General features: G+C 44.9%; 1 protein-coding gene across 5 annotated transcripts in view; it reads left to right on the forward strand.

Moving 5' to 3' along the window:
- Window positions 1-14375, forward strand: part of CLCN4 (chloride voltage-gated channel 4) — a 68593-nt gene extending 54218 nt beyond the window's left edge. For 4 of the 5 annotated variants that reach the window (XM_070365558.1, XM_005909559.3, XM_070365560.1 and 1 more), the window contains 2 exons: window positions 4795-5011; window positions 14206-14375. In XM_070365558.1, the coding sequence (XP_070221659.1) occupies window positions 4795-5011; window positions 14206-14296 (308 nt within the window). In that variant the 3' untranslated portion in view covers window positions 14297-14375. Of the gene's footprint in view, window positions 1-1349; window positions 1423-4794; window positions 5012-14205 lie in introns of those variants that run through there. The other variant, XM_070365561.1, reaches the window with a different exon arrangement.
- The last annotated feature ends 1160 nt before the right edge of the window (window positions 14376-15535 follow it).

Here is a 15535-nt window from a genome sequence, read left to right on the forward strand (position 1 = left end):
TGTAGCTGCAGGCACACCTGCTAGGAGACAGCTTACTAATTTTGCTGAAACCCATTACTGTAATCAAGTGGGAAGCAGTAATTGTCATCAACCAGTTTGAGAAGAAATATCAGCTTGCCAACTGAGTGCTCTCCTAGAAGCTATGTTTGAAGTGTTTGGAGAGGCAGCATGCAGTGTAAATAGTACCTATATGCTTTCCATCAGATGGAAAATAGTATGAAAGCTGCTATTTACATGGTTTCTGGGAAGGTAAGTTGTCTTCGGGTGTGAGCAGTCAGAAAAGCTGTTTTCCTTCCAGAAGAGTCCAGTACCCTGGTGGAGTGTTTGTGGAATGAGATGCCCTTTTGTGGATACAGAAAAAGGACCTGAGCATTGAGCTAGTAGGGGCTTCCCAGGTGGCTCAGTGGTAAAGAATCTCCCTGCCAATGCAGGAGATGCAGGTTCGATCCCTGGGTCGGGAAGATCCTCTGGAAGAGGATATGGCAACCCACTCCATTATTCTTGCCTGGAGAATCCCCCTGGACAGAGGAGCCTGGTGGGCTACAGTCTACTGGGTTGCAGAGAGTCTGACTTGACTGAGCTTGAGCACAATTGAGCTAGTAATGATTCCAAGCCAGTTTCCCTTCCAGGGAACTCAGGAGCAGAGATTTTAGATAGGTCCAAGATAAGAAAAAACTGGTGCATGTGTACTAAGTCACTTTAGTTGTGTCCGACTTTTGCAACTCCATGGACTGTAGCCTGCCAGGCTCCTCTGTCCATGGAGTTCTGCAGGCACGAATACTGGAGTGAGCACCCTGCCCTTCTCCGGGGGATATTTCTGACCCAGGGATCAAACCCAAGTCTCTTATGCCTCTTCATTGACAGGTGGGTTCTTTATCACTGAGGCACCAAGGAAGCCCAGTAGATGAGACAAAGAACAATTTTTTTTTTTCTTACGTGTCATGTTTAAAATAGTATTTAAGTTGCTCCTATGAAGCTGGGAATGTTGTATTTCCAGTCCATCTCTGGTATGCCAAACCATAGCTGCTGTCTTTGTTGGAGAGCAGCTAGTACATGTGGCCCCCTTCACCATCACATGCACGCAGGGCAGTATATGGCCCTGGGCAAGGTCCTGGGACATGGGACTTGACTTCTTGGCAGTGATGCGGCTCTTGCTGCATTCAGCAGGCTCAGGCTCTTCTCGTCTTGAATTCTGCAATTAAGTGAGGACAGACCCAGAGAGGACTCCATGGGAAGCCACAAAGATGATTAAAGGGATGGAAAGTTAGAATCATGGGCCAGAGTTAAGGGAACTCTCATTTTTTTTTTTTTTTTTTTGCCTGGTGGATGATTTGATGATGATTCTCCAGCGTATGGAAGAGGCTTGCTTACAAGGGCTCTCTGTCCAGAACTGAGCACCAAGAAACGTGTCTGATCTGTTGGGTGAGCTCTTTGCCCCTGAAGAGATTTCTTCCTGGGAGCGCTGTTAATGATGGGAGAGGCCATGTGGAACAGTGGTGTCATCTGCTTCTTTCTGCTGGGGATGAAAACATATGTGCAGAGGGACTTCTCCATGCCTTAGAAGCTATATGCATGCTAAGTCCTTAAGTTGTGTCCAACTCTTTGTGAACCCATGGACTGTAGCCTGCCAGGCTCCTCGGTCCTTGGGATTCTCCAGGCAAGAATACTGGAGTGGGTTGCCGTGCCCTCCTCCAGGGGATCTTCTGACCCAGGGATTGAACCAGTGCCTCTTATGTCTCCTGCATTGAGGTGGCAGGTTTTTTTTTTTGTTTTTTTTTTAACTACTGATGCAACCTGGGAAGCCCTTATAAGCTATAATTTGTCACAAAATAATCTACTTTTTCTTCTAAATAGTTTTTACTTCTTTTTTTTTTAACCACAACAGCTTTGTACTGACCGCCACTATAGTTGCTTCTACTTTTCCTTTTTAACCTTTCTTGTTAGTTATGTGTGTTTTATGGAAGCTTTTATTTTTTTAAACTTCAATATCTGGCATCTGCCTAAGCTTTTTTAATATTAAAATTGTTTTAAATTTCGATTTTTTATTGAAGTATAGTTGATTTACCATCTTGTGTTACTTTCTCCTATACAGCAAAGTGATTCAGTTATTCATAGATATACATTCATTATTATTCATATTCTTTTCCATTATAGTTTATCACAGGATATTGAATATACTTCTCTGTGCTCTACAGTAGGACCTCATTTATCTGTGGAAGCATTTTTAATGAACAGGATGATACAGTATTACCTCCCTAAAAATATGATTAGAGTTTCTCAACCATTGACATTGGGCTGGATCATTCTTTGTTGAGAGGTGCTTACCTTTGAACTGTAGTATTATCCTTGTGCTCTACCCTGAGGGTGGAGGCAGAATTACTCCCAGTTGAGAACCATTTCTCTGAAGCCATTGTAGTAACTTGTTGAGTAGCTAAGTCATGTCCGACTCTGCAACCCTATGGACTGTAGCACACCAGGCTCCTCTGTCCTCCACTATTTCCTGGAGTTTACTCACATTCATGTCCATTGAGTCAGTGATGGCTATCTAACCATCTCAGTCTTTTACGATTTCTTGGCCTGTGACAGTGTGTGACATTCACTTCATCAACACTTTCCTCATTACCCTCCGTGAACCTGACATGATGATCATACTGCTGCTAGCAAGTGCCTTTTTGTTGACTGCAGCTGGGGCCTTTTTGTTCAGCAGCGGAGAGCTCAAGGCTTTCCTCTAATGCTTCCTTTGTGAGATAGACTGTGTTGTGTATGGGAGGCACAGCCAAGGGCACTGATGGTCAGTAGACCTACTCACTCATTCATTCAGTTTGAATGATTGACTCATGCGTGCATTTGGCAAATATCTGTTTTGTGTCTGCTGTATTCTAGGCGTTGTCCAGGCACTGGGAACACAGCACTGAGCAAGAAATAACAGAGCTCAGTGCTGTTAGAATCAGGGCTTCTAACTCAATCAGTATATTCAGAGGCAATAGAAGCTTGTTATTTATTTCAACAACTGGATCCACAGTTGGCTAAGTTGTATTTAGTTTTATGAGGGGTTCAACAAATCCATGTGATCAGTTCCTGATTGGGGTTTGTGGCTTGATCCAAACCTGATGTTCAACTGGGCTGTTGAAATAGGTGAAATTCCTGTTATGTGGGACTTTGAGAAAATCAATCTGTCTATGAAAATGAGTAGGCTTCCCTGGTGGCTCAGATGATAAAGAATCTGCCTGTAATGCGGGAGATCCAAGTTCGATCCCTGGGTCAGGAAGATCCCCCTGGAGAAGGAAATAACAACCCACTCCAGTATTCTGGCCTGGGAAATCCCATGGACAGAGGAGCCTGGTGGGCTGTATTCCATGGGGTTGCAAAGAGTTGGGTACGACTGAGCAACTAATGCTTTCACTTTCATGAAAATGAGTAGTAAGTGTGTGTTGACTGTTGCTTCTCACCTTAGTGTTTCAGGAGAGATCTGTCTTGATTTCGGAGAGAAATGTGTAGTGTGTATTGTGTGGCATCTACATCTGCAAACACGTTGTGCACCAGTGTCATCTGGTATTTGGGGTTGAATCTCACTCCATTTGATGTAACTCAATTGAATCTGACGCACATACTGTGCAGGCATTTGCCCAGCGGGCCCTCTGTTCCCCTTTTAAACAGAGACCCCTTTTCAAACTCAGTCTGACCCCGAATGCTGCCAGTTTTCCATTAGAGTATTCTGTGGCAATAAATGGCTTTAGAGCCAGCAGTTAGAATTTTTATTTTTCAAAGAACAATATAGGTGAATAGTCGTCTTTGAGAAGGCAAAAAAAGTGTATTATAGAAACCAGAATCCATTTTAAGGCAAGCCTTGCTGTACCTTTTCCCTAACCTTTTCCCATGAACCAAAAGAAAGATTAAAATTCCAACAGAAGGAAAATCGCCTTGGAGAAATATCTGGAGACCGATGGATTTATTTCATGTGTGACTTAAAATAGCCTGGGTTTCTGGTACCACATAAAGCTGTATTTCTAATGAGTTCCTGTTACCCTACTTTTTCTGCAGCTTTTTTTCACATGGGCCTGTCTACAGATAGAAATAGGCTAATTGTTACCATAACAGTGTTACTATCTTTCTTTGTGAAATCCACAAAATGGCCCATTTTTTTTTAAGAGAGACAATCCAAAGGATTGGCGGTGGGGGAGGAGTGGGGAATGCAGCTTTTCTAGGGCTATTTTTTTGGTCCCAAGGCTTATATTTGGAATTAGGCTGTGTTTCTGGGCTATAAGTCTGGGATGGTCCTCTTGGTTTCTTGTTCCTTTCAGGATTTATAAATGCCATTTGGGCTCATTATAAGTTAGTTTGTGAAAACACAACAAAGCAATGTATTAAGGTCATTGGGCAGCTCATTAGGTTCTTTTTTTTTTTTTTTCATGTCACAGTTCAGCCCCTGATGAGGTGTGTTAGGAAAGCAGGGGTGCCCTGGCGTCCAGGCAAAGGCAGTGCATTCCCAGGAAGGAGCCATCCTGCTCAGGCCCATCTTGCAAGTCTTTGCAATGGATGATCAGGTCACACACAGCAGGGGAGTCTCGCACAGCATTAGCTTGAGAGAAAGAGATGCCAATTCCACCGCTGTTTGACTGAAGCCCCTCATTAGGAGTGTACAGTTTGCCCTCTGTTCCTCTTCTGTGTGGGATTCGAGGTTGTTGGGGAGGGGGAGTCGTGTATGGCTGTGGGTGGGGTGGGTTGGGCTGGGATGGGGAGAGGGACTCCACACAGGAGTCTTGTGCAGCTCACTGTCCTGCTGGCCCCTTCCAGAGAATGCCAGACAGAGGCAGGAGGGCATCGTAAGTGACTCGGTCATGTACTTCACTGAGGAGCCCCCCGAACTGCCGGCCAACAGCCCACAGCCCCTGAAGCTGCGTCGCGTCTTGAACCTCAGCCCTTTCACGGTCACCGACCACACCCCAATGGAGACGGTGGTGGACATCTTCCGGAAGCTGGGGCTCCGCCAGTGCCTGGTGACCCGGAGCGGGTGAGTGGCCGGACCTTGGGGGGCACAAGATGAAGGGCCCATGGGAGGCTGATGGGGACCAGGGACCAGTCCTCCTAAGAGATGTCAGTAGGCTGTGGCGAGTGCAGGAGGAGATGCCAGCAAGGCTTGGAGGCAGGCTTCCAAGTGGGGCTGCTGTCTTCTGCCCTGAGGCTGAAGTTTGAGTCTAAAGGGGAGGAGCCCATGGGGAGGGGCTGGGGCTCCCTACCCCAACCCCCACAGTGGTCCAGGTTCCTGGAGAAGGTTCACCCTGTTCTGCTAAAATGAGCAAGGAAAATCTCAGAGCTGATGAGGAAAATAGCTTGAGGCACACGATGCTCCAACATTCCATCGGTGACACGCTAAGAAAGAGAGATGGGAATCTCATAAAAACTGTCGCACATTTTTCACACATGCAGTGGTTGAGAAGAAGGATATCAGTCCCTTCACCTTGAGAAAGCCGTGCAATTGGCTTGTGGAAGCGGGCATGGCGAGGGCTGCAGCTGGGTTTTCCCATGCCACTGGGTGCTACATTCTGGATTTTTCTCATAGACAAATGACCACACACAAACGTGAGGTGCACATTGTGCTCAAGTTGTTCCCTGATGCACCAGCCTGTTGAAAATGACTTGACATTTTCCAGTGTGATCGTAGAGCCATAAGCTTTGGTAGCTCGTGGCTTGGTCTCTGCCACAGCAGTATTGCTTCCGCACCGTGTTATCAGGAAGCAGAAAACCAGTGCTGTAGAGATCAAAGGTTCATGATGGTGTGAGAGGTGCAGTGCCCTGTGGGCCGTGCCTTGGGCTCAGGGGCTCTCCCTAAATGCAAGGGCCTCAGAAGCTTGGGTGGAGGAAGGGATTGGTTTGGTTCAGGTAGCTTGGAACCTGGGATTCTCTGCCTAGTTGATTGCTTTATGGGCTGGAGGTGGGAGGTAGGGTATGGGCTATGGAGATATTGGTACCTGAAATAGCAGTTTTGGCCTTTAGGATCCTGAGGCTCAACTCTCTGACACAATTTCCAGGGCTACCTCGCTCCTGGTTAACCCAGCAGTTCTCAAGCAGGGTGATTGGCCCTGCAGAGATTTGGGGGTGTCATAAGTGGAGGGGGCAGATGCTGCTACTGGCATCCAGTGGGTAGAGACCAGGGATGCTGTTTAACACCCTCCAGTGCACAGCACAGCCCCCATCAAAGCAAAGATTTGTCAGGCCCAAGTGATACTCCTGTTCCAGCTGAGTGTCCCTGGGCTGGCGGCCCGGGGTAGCCACAGAGCACACCTCACTTGGGCTTCCCAGGTGACTCATGGGTAAAGAATCTGCCTGTAATGCAGGAGACAGGCAGATGCAGGTTCGGTGCCTGGGGTGGGAAGATCCCCTGGAGGCAGACATGGCAACGCACCCCAGTATTCTTGCCTGAAGAATCCCCATGGACAGAGGAGCCTCTATCAGCAGGCTACAGTCCATGGGGTCGCAAAGAGTCATCCACGACTGAGCGACTGAGCATGCAGCAGGCACCCCTCACTTGGAGAGATTTCTTCCTGCTGCTTTGCTCATGGCGGGCAGCACAGGTCTCTGCAAGGGGCTGAATTTGCACTTGATCCAGAGAACTCCTAGCTGACAGGATGAGTGTCCTTAGCTCTGACTGCAGCTGGTGGGTGTCTTGTGCTTGAGGAGGGGCAGTCAATGAACAGATGAATAAGCATTTGAGGCTAGAGATTATTTTCCCTGGTGGGTTCTTTTTTGGTCCAGCTGTGCAGCTTGCAGAATCTTAGTTCCTAGCCCAGGGATTGAACCTGGACACACGGCAGTGGAAGTGCAGTCTTAACTACTGGACCGCCCAGTACTTCCCCTCTACTGGCGGATTTTAAAGGCACCCAGTGGTTCTCAAACCTGAGCAGGCATCAGAATCTGAGAGGAGTAAACCTTCAGGTTAAACCCCGAGTACCAGGCCCTCCTGCAGTTACTGATCCTTCCCATCTGCGAGGGGCCCTGAGAATTGTACTTGTAACCAGCTCCCAGGGGCTACCGCTGGTCAAGGTCCCCACTTTATAAACGACTGAAGCCCACTGATGTGTGCTTGAATTTCCAGTGCTCGGCAGAAATACCACTGTGATCACCCATGTCGTCTCAAGTGTCTAGCAGTTTCTCTTTCCCTTTAAAATAATAATCCCACGTCAGTTATCATTGGAATTTTCAGTTCTGGCAGGAAATTCTGCCCTTGACGCCTGCTCACACCTCACGGAGCCCCATGTGAGGTTTTCCTGTGAAGATCTGGGTGCTGAAATTGGCTCCGAATGTTCTGTGAGAACACAAAATCGCTCTCACTCTCTCTCGCTGTATATACTTTAAACAAACACAGATGCTGATACGTTAGCGCTGGCAGGAGATCCTTGTTTGCGGGGCCTTTCATCTCCTTGGGCTTTGAGCCAGGGCAGGCCCGGCTCAAGCCAGCTCATGTTTTTGATCTGTTCCATCACCATGTACCGTCCCAGCTCTTGGCCGAGCCCCACAGCTCGTACCCTTGACTAGTGTAGTCTGAAGGACTTCTCAGGGCCTGGGCTCTATGGTGATCATGAAACCAGACCAGGAGCCAGAGAAGTCTTTGTCCTCATAAAGTTGAAGTCTTGGAAGCGTCCAGTGGCCAATAGTGAATTTGGGATTTTCCCCATAGAGGATCTAGAAAGAAAAAGGGAGCAGAGAAGATGCTAGGTGGGCCTTGAGGTCCTGACCAGGGTGGTCTTCTCACAAGAGCCCCGGTGCTCTAATCTGAATTATGTTCATGGTCTTAGATAGACTGTTTATCATTCCACAGATTCACTTGAACTGCTACCCAGAGAGGCTGGACATCGAAACACTTGATTTAGATCAAGTAGGGCGTTTCATACCACTAACAAACCCCCTTGGATTGAATGCTGCTTCCTTCTGGGAGGTTGCTTATCTTTCTTCTTTTTTGATATTTGAATGGCATCACTGACTCGATGGACGTGAGTTTGAGCAAGCTCTGGGAGTTGGTGATGGACAGGGAAGCCTGGCATGCTGCAGTCCATGGGGTCACAAGGAGTCGGACATGACTGAGCGACTGAACTGGACTGAACTGAATTTCTTTCGGCCAGGGCACAATTTATGCCTGAACCCAAGGCAGCTCCTGAATCCGTATTTCCCCAGAACCGTTACAACCAGCTTGACTTTCAGACATTATAGTTACCAAGCTTTAAGACAGGGCTGTCAGGACTGCAGATGCCTAGTGTTTTGATACTGTCTTAAGGATGGACATAAGGAAACAAAACCCAGGCTTTATAGATACGGGAAGGGTGCCTGTGTGTGTTACAGTTAAGTTCTTGTCACTTTGCAGACGCTACCAAGTCTTTTTTTTGAAAGCAATATTGGTTTCTTCAGCATCTTGATGAGCTTCTATGTGAGGGAGAACTGGAGGAGGCTCAAAAAGTGTTACAAAAAAGAAAATCAAGGAGCTTGTCATCCACCAAGGAACATGGATATCATCCAGTTTGAGTTATGTTCTCCAAGTGTTCTGAAGCGTGGTGTCCTGAGCCAGGCTTTCAAATACAAATGTCCGTAAGGACCGAAGAGACTTTTAAGCTGAATGACTGTCTGCTGATTGGTGGCCCCCAGCCTCAGAACTCCTTCCACCTCGGATGAAAAGGTTCTTCCTCCTTTCACATGCTGCTGCTTCTCTGATGATCACACCTTTCTTAGTTATATATTATAGGCATAAGCTGCTTGCCTTCTAACTATTCATTTTTTTATTTTAAAGGGAGTTGAAGGACTGTTATGGACTAAATTTTGTGTCCCCAAGCCCCAAATTCATACACTGAAGCTCCAGCCTCCAATATGGCTGTCTTTGGAGACAGTGTCTGTATGGAGGTGTGTGTATGCATGCTGAGTCGCTCAGTCATGTCTGACTCTTTGCGACCTCATGGACTGTAGCCCACAAGGCTCCTCTGTCTGTGGCATTTCCCAGGCAAGAATACAGGAGTGGGTTGCTATTTCCTCCTCCAGGGGCTCTTCCCAACACAGGGATTGAACCTGCATCTCCTGCGTAGGCAGGTGGATTCCTTACCACTGAGCCACCAGGGAAGCCCACTTTAAGGAGCGAGTTAAGGTTAAATGAGGTCATAAAAGTCCCATCTCTAATCAGATGGGACTGATGTCCTTAGAAGGAGAGGAGACACTGGCGATGCCTGCATAGAGAAACAGGCCGTGTGAGGACACAGCAAAAAGGTGGCCGTCTACACACCCAGGAGAAACCGAACTGGCCAGCACCTTGATCTTGACCTTCCCAGCCTCCAGAACCAGGAGAACATACATTTCTGTTGTTAAGTTACGTAGTCTGTGGTACTTTCTTATGGCAGTACAAGCTGACTCCATCAGAACTCAGACTCACCTTGGCGGATTTAGGATAATAGCATCTTGTTTTATGGGGCATCTTTGATTTTACTGTATTTTTATAAATTTTAGAAATGTGTTTTAGTCACTGATCTATAAAAATGGTTAAAGTCAAGTAGCTCCAAATAGCTAGAAGGAAGAAAGTGTTAGTCGCTCGGTTGTGTGACTCCTTGCAACCCCATGGACTATAGCCCACCAGACTCCTATGTCCATGGGATTCTCCAGGCAAGAATACTGGAGTGGATTGCCATTTCCTTCTCCAGGGTGTCTTCTTGACCCAGGGATTGAACCTGGGTCTCTTGTGTTGTAGGCAGATTTTTTAATGTCTGAGCCATCAGGGAAGCTCAAGAATACTGAAGTGGGTAGCCATTCCTTTCTTCAGGGGATCTTCCTAACCCAGGGATAGAACCTGGGTCTCCCACGTCACAGGCAGATTCTTTAGCATCTGAGCCACTAGGAAAGCCCTACACAGCTGGAAGGAACAATGGTTCTTAGCTCTGTCCTCCTTTACCACCCCTGACCCTTCCATTCAGACAACCACTTTCTTCCCTCCTAAGAATTTTGTCTTCTTGAATTAATAGACTGTATTTTCTGAGCCATTCAGAATTACAAAATAATTGAGCAGAAAGTACAGAGTTCCCTCTCTGGTCCTTTCTGTTTCTCTTCCTGTTAACATCTTACATTTATGGTTTATATTTGTTGTCCTCAATGAGCCAGTATTGAGGTGTTATTATTAACTATGATCCAGCTCAGTGGTAAAGAATCCACCTGCCAGTGTAGGAGATGCAGCTTCGATCCCAGGGTTGGGAAGATCCCCTGGAGGAGGAAATGGCAACCTACTCCAGTATTCTGAGGAGCCTGGTGGGCTACCATTCATGGGGTCACAAAAAGTCAGACACAACTAAGTGACTAAGCAACAGTAACCATTTACTTTAGGGTTCACTTTTGGTGTTGTGCATCCTGTGGGTTTGGATAAATTCATAATGACATGTATCCACCACTGCAGTATCATCAGGAATAGTTGCACAACCCTAAACATCCTCTGTGGTCTGTGTGTCCCTCCCTCTCTCCCCTCAGCCTCTGGTAACCGCTGACCTTTTACTCTGTCCAGCGTTTTGCCTTTTCCAGAGCGTCATAGAGTTGGAGTCACACAGTGTGTAGGGGAGGCAGGGGGTGTGCATTGCAGGTTCCTCCATGTCTTTCCCTGGCTTGATGGCTTGTTTTTCTTTCTGCTGCTGCTGCTAAGTTGCTTCAGTCGTGTCCGACTCTGTGTGACCCCATAGACGGCAGCCCACTAGGCTCCTCTGTCCCTGGGATTCTCCAAGCAAGAACACTGGAGTGGGTTGCCATTGCCTTCTCCAATGCATGAAAGTGAAAAGTGAAAGGAAAGTCGCTCAGTCGTGCCTGACTCTTAGCGACCTCATAGACTGCAGCCTACCAGGCTCCTCCGTCCATGGGATTTTCCAGGCAAGAGGACTGGAGTGGGGTTTTTCTTTCTAGTGCTGAGTAATATCCATTGTCTAGATGGACCAGTTTGTTGATTCACTCACCCACTGAAGGACGTCTTCGGTGTTTCCAAGTTTGGGCAGTTATATTTGAAGCATACATTTTCTAAGACTAAGGACATTCTTTTTCATAACCATGGAGCTGTATGCAAAATTAACAGTAATTAAGTTTATCATTCACTATCTAGTTCATGTCATTTTCAGTCCAGAATTCCTTCAGTGTTCACACATTGCATTGGTTTGTTTTGCTTCTTCAGTCTCTATCTAGAAGAGCTTCCTGTCTTTTTTCCTTGTTATTTATGACCTAGATTTGTTTTTAAGAGTTCAGACCAGTAGTCCCACATTGTGAATTTGTTTGATTGCTTCCTCATGGTTTAATTTTTTTACAGTAGCTTCGGGCAATGTTCCAATATTGATGATGTCATAATGTCAGCTTTTCTGACTTGACTGGTGATAAGCTCCATCACTGGGATGAGGTGGTGATGGCCAGAGCGCTCTGTTATAAGGGGACATTTTTCTCTTTGTATGTAATCTGTGGAGGGATACTTTGAGACCATGTGCATTTTCTGTTTTCCAGCAACCATTTACGCAGTGGTTTGGGAATCCATTGATAAATGATTGACTAAACTAATGATTGCACTGAGGGTTGCAAAATGTTGATTTTCTAATTCTGTTGTGCTTGATACATTTTTTTCTCCAGTTTTTGAGACTATTGCTTTTGGTTGTAGTGCTTTCTTTCAGTTTTGTCATCTGTGTTGCCATTATTCTTTTTGTTCAGCATGTTTTTTTAAAAAACACTGTCAGCATTTTACCTGTAATATTTCTAAAGTTTCGTAGTCAATTATTTACTTTCTCTCTTGACAATGTATAATATTAAACATTAACTAAAATTTAATGTGGCTTGTTCTTTTAAACACTTCAAGCAATTTAACATAAATATGTTATAAATGTGATTATTATAAAACTTAAAACTAATACAATTATGTAAAGTTTAAAAATAAAATTAAATTAAAAATAAAATTCAACATTCAAAAAACTAAAAAAAAAAAAACTTATTACTGTCTTGTTTAGAGGTAAACTGCTGGCTAATTTCCAGTTATCTTCATTTTTTGCAGTTAACTAGGAAAAGCAAATTTGACTCAGTCACACAGAAGTTACTGTCATATCTGCTCTTTTTCTCTTTACCTTGTATTCCGTATGGGTGTTACTGAGAAGAAGGAAGAGAGTTACTACTATTCCTTTTCACGTATGAAAACTATATTAGATCCTCTGGACGTTCTATTTGTAATTAGTTTAGTATGCTTTTTATTAATGTATTTTTTAAATATAAATTTATTTATTTTAATTGGAGGCTAATTACTTTACAATATTGGAGTGGTTTTGCCATACATTGGTAGTATGCTTTTTAAGAAGCCTTACGTGTTTAGTTTTTGGCTCTGCTGGGTCTTGGTTGCTGCACAGGCTCTTCTCTAGTGCGGTGAGTGGGGGCCCCTCCTGCTTGCTGCGTGTGGGCTTCTCATTGCAGTGGCTTCTCTTGTTGTGGCACGTGGGCTCAGCAGTTGCGGTTCCCTGGCTCCAGAGCACAGGCTCAGTAGTTGTGGCATATGTGGGAACCTCCTGGACCAGGGATCGAACCCATGTCTTTTGCATTGGCAGGCAGATTCTGTACCACTGAGCCACCAGGGAAGCCTCTGTATCATGCTTTGAAAGGCCCTTCTTGCTCTTTCCCTCTCTCTTGAAGACGTTCCAGTGAGATGGAGGGAAAGAAGTCCCTCTCTGCCCCGGGGTGTGATAGATGGGGAAACTAACACAAGAAATCAATCCCTTTTTCAAGGTTAACGTCCAACGTGGTCATGGACAAAGAAGTCAGAATTCTGATCTTACAGTTTCACTGACCACTGTCCATTTCACCAGCTATACCTTACTGCAATACTGCTTTGAGTACTTGTGCCCCCATCTTCATGTTCACTTCCTATTAGTAAGAGATGAGCTTGATACTTTGGCTTTAATTAAATAAATGGCAGTGTAGTACAGCTTTGTTTTCGTATTTTTTGGTATATCATCATTTTTCACAGATAGGAGAAACCTGCCATTTAAAAAAAAATCTTTTCTTTTTCTTGGCTAACCCTTGTGTGGCTTATGGAATCTTAGTTCCTCAACCAGGGATTGAACCTGCACCCCCTGCATTGGAAGCAGAGTCTTAACCACTGGACCACCAGGGAAGCCCCAGAAACCTTTCGTTTTAATAGCCATACAATATTCCAGGGTGAGACTGCCATCCTTCTCTGTTCTCCTCTTCTTGGGGATGATGGAGATGAGGTGAGGTTAAGTTTGCAGTGGAACTTCTTTTCCCCGGAGACTTGTGTAATCCCCTTCTTTCACTCCTTTCACTTTCCCCAGGGGGCGTGATTTGACCCCAGCAGATGTTCATTTAAATATTCAATAAAACCGAGCAGAGACAAGGGCTGCCATGAACAGTTGTGCAAGTGTGTGTTCATGACCCAGGAACACTGTTCACATTGTGTTTGTAAAAAGTAGGAGTTGGACAGTTTACAGTATAGGTGGCCATATACCAGGGGCTCTGGGAAGTGGCATTGTTTTTGTAAGGAGACAGCCATGGAACTTTGGAAGAGGAGGTAATTTATATAAATAGTCAGACATGAATGTCAAACTTTACCCTTCCAGTAAGATAGATTTAAAATGGAACCAATTGTTATACTTAAAACTTCTTACACTTAAAATGCCTTACACATGGGATTTCTGCAGTGTGATCAAGTTTTGACATTGGCTTTTATAAGCCCTTTTTAACTGATTATATTCTTAAAAATTGGGTGAGTATATATTAGTCATCATAGACTTACCACATTAATAAGCAAGCCTGTAATATCAGTGGCCAAAAACAATAAAGATTAATTTTTCTCCCATGTCACTCACATCTAGTATGAGTTGCAGCAGGTGTAAGCTCTGCACCACACAGTCATCCCAGGGCCCAGGTCTTTGAATCTGATGGCTCCCAACTCATCCTCTGTGAACTCAGAGTCCTTTACTGGCTCCTCTGTCTGGAACCATCAAATGAGAGAGGAAATGTGCAGGTGACTTGGGAGGGGCATCGCTCACCTCCACCCACATGCCATTGGCCAGAGCTCTCTCAGTTGGCCCTACCCATCTGCAAGGATAGCTGGGAAATGTGGTCTCTCCCTGCGCCTGGGTGGGAAGAGCGCTGGGGATCAGAGAGAGATGTGAATCAATATTGCAAGACTGACCTTTTTTCTCTATTTTGTTTCTTCTCCAGGAGACTTCTTGGCATCATCACGAAAAAGGATGTTCTGAGACATATGGCCCAGATGGCAAACCAGGACCCTGAATCCATCATGTTTAATTAGAAACAAGATGGTAGTTTCTTTGAGAAAAATACAACTGTATCATTGGAAAGAAATAAACAAATGATAGTTATTATCCTAATGAACGGTCATGCACTGGGAGCAGCGGAAACAAAAGCTTTGTTTGAAAGGAAGGGGAAAAGAATGAAACTTAAAAAAATATACACCTATGAGTAGGCATTTTATAGCTTTAACCCCTTATGAGTTTCAAGCTGTGTTGTGAGTTTAGTAACTGCTGTGGGGGCATGTGGGTGGGGGTAAATGATGTGGTTTGTACAAGGATCTGGAACACAATTGCTGAGTCAAGAAACATTTGCCCCTTCTGTTGCAGGCTGGTGTTGGTAAAGCTTTGAATCTGAAAGGCCAAGGGGTATTGGCGTGTCAGTGTCCTTATTTATTGGTTCCTGAGGTTTGGCTGCTATGTTACTGAATCAGACTAAAGATATTTGCACTTACTTTGTTGGAAAAGAAAAAGAAATTAAATGTGAACATAGCGAAAGCTGCAAGTATGCTAGTGGGTTCACTTGTGATGAGCCATTGCTGGCTCCTGTTCTCAGCCTGTTTTATTGCTTATCCCTCAGTTTCTGAACCAAGATTGGGTCTTATGCCTTGTTGAATATGAAGAAAACATTTCTCTATGCAAGACTAGCATCTGGGGACTGCACGACGAACTGTTGGAGCATTTAGTGCTGTGCTGTTTCCTGCCACAGAAAGAGATTTGTCCTTATTTTGAGGGTATACATACCCATCATTGATTTGCATCTCCATTGCATCTGCTTCATTTATTGCTGTTGCCTGTGCATTCTTAAATATTGATCAGTCTAGCGCTTTCCAAGGGCCATGTCCTATATTCTGCCAGCTTGCCATAGTGACTTGAATTTCCAAATAGCATATACAAATGTCAAAACAGACTACCCAGTGTTAGTGCTTATTTTTCTTCTCAGATCTTATTAAATACGGCTGCCGAGAGGGTAAGGCAGATGAGTTCTCAGTGGGAACTCCTCCAAATGGATTGCAAGAGAAATACTAAATTGATTCTAAATCTGTTCCATTCTCCTCTCTGTAGGATGCAAAACATCCAGCTTTAATGTATAAGCATGCACTTTCATATTAGCAATCAGAGCACAGGAGGACAGAGTTAAATTTGAGACAGCCAATTTGAGCATCTTTGAGTTGAACGTAATGATACATTTATTCTTTTAGTCAAGACTTCGGTTGTGTCTGTGGGAAGGAATTAAGCTA

The sequence above is a fragment of the Bos mutus genome, chromosome X (genome assembly GCF_027580195.1).
Source record: "Bos mutus isolate GX-2022 chromosome X, NWIPB_WYAK_1.1, whole genome shotgun sequence".
Lineage (NCBI taxonomy): Eukaryota > Metazoa > Chordata > Mammalia > Artiodactyla > Bovidae > Bos > Bos mutus.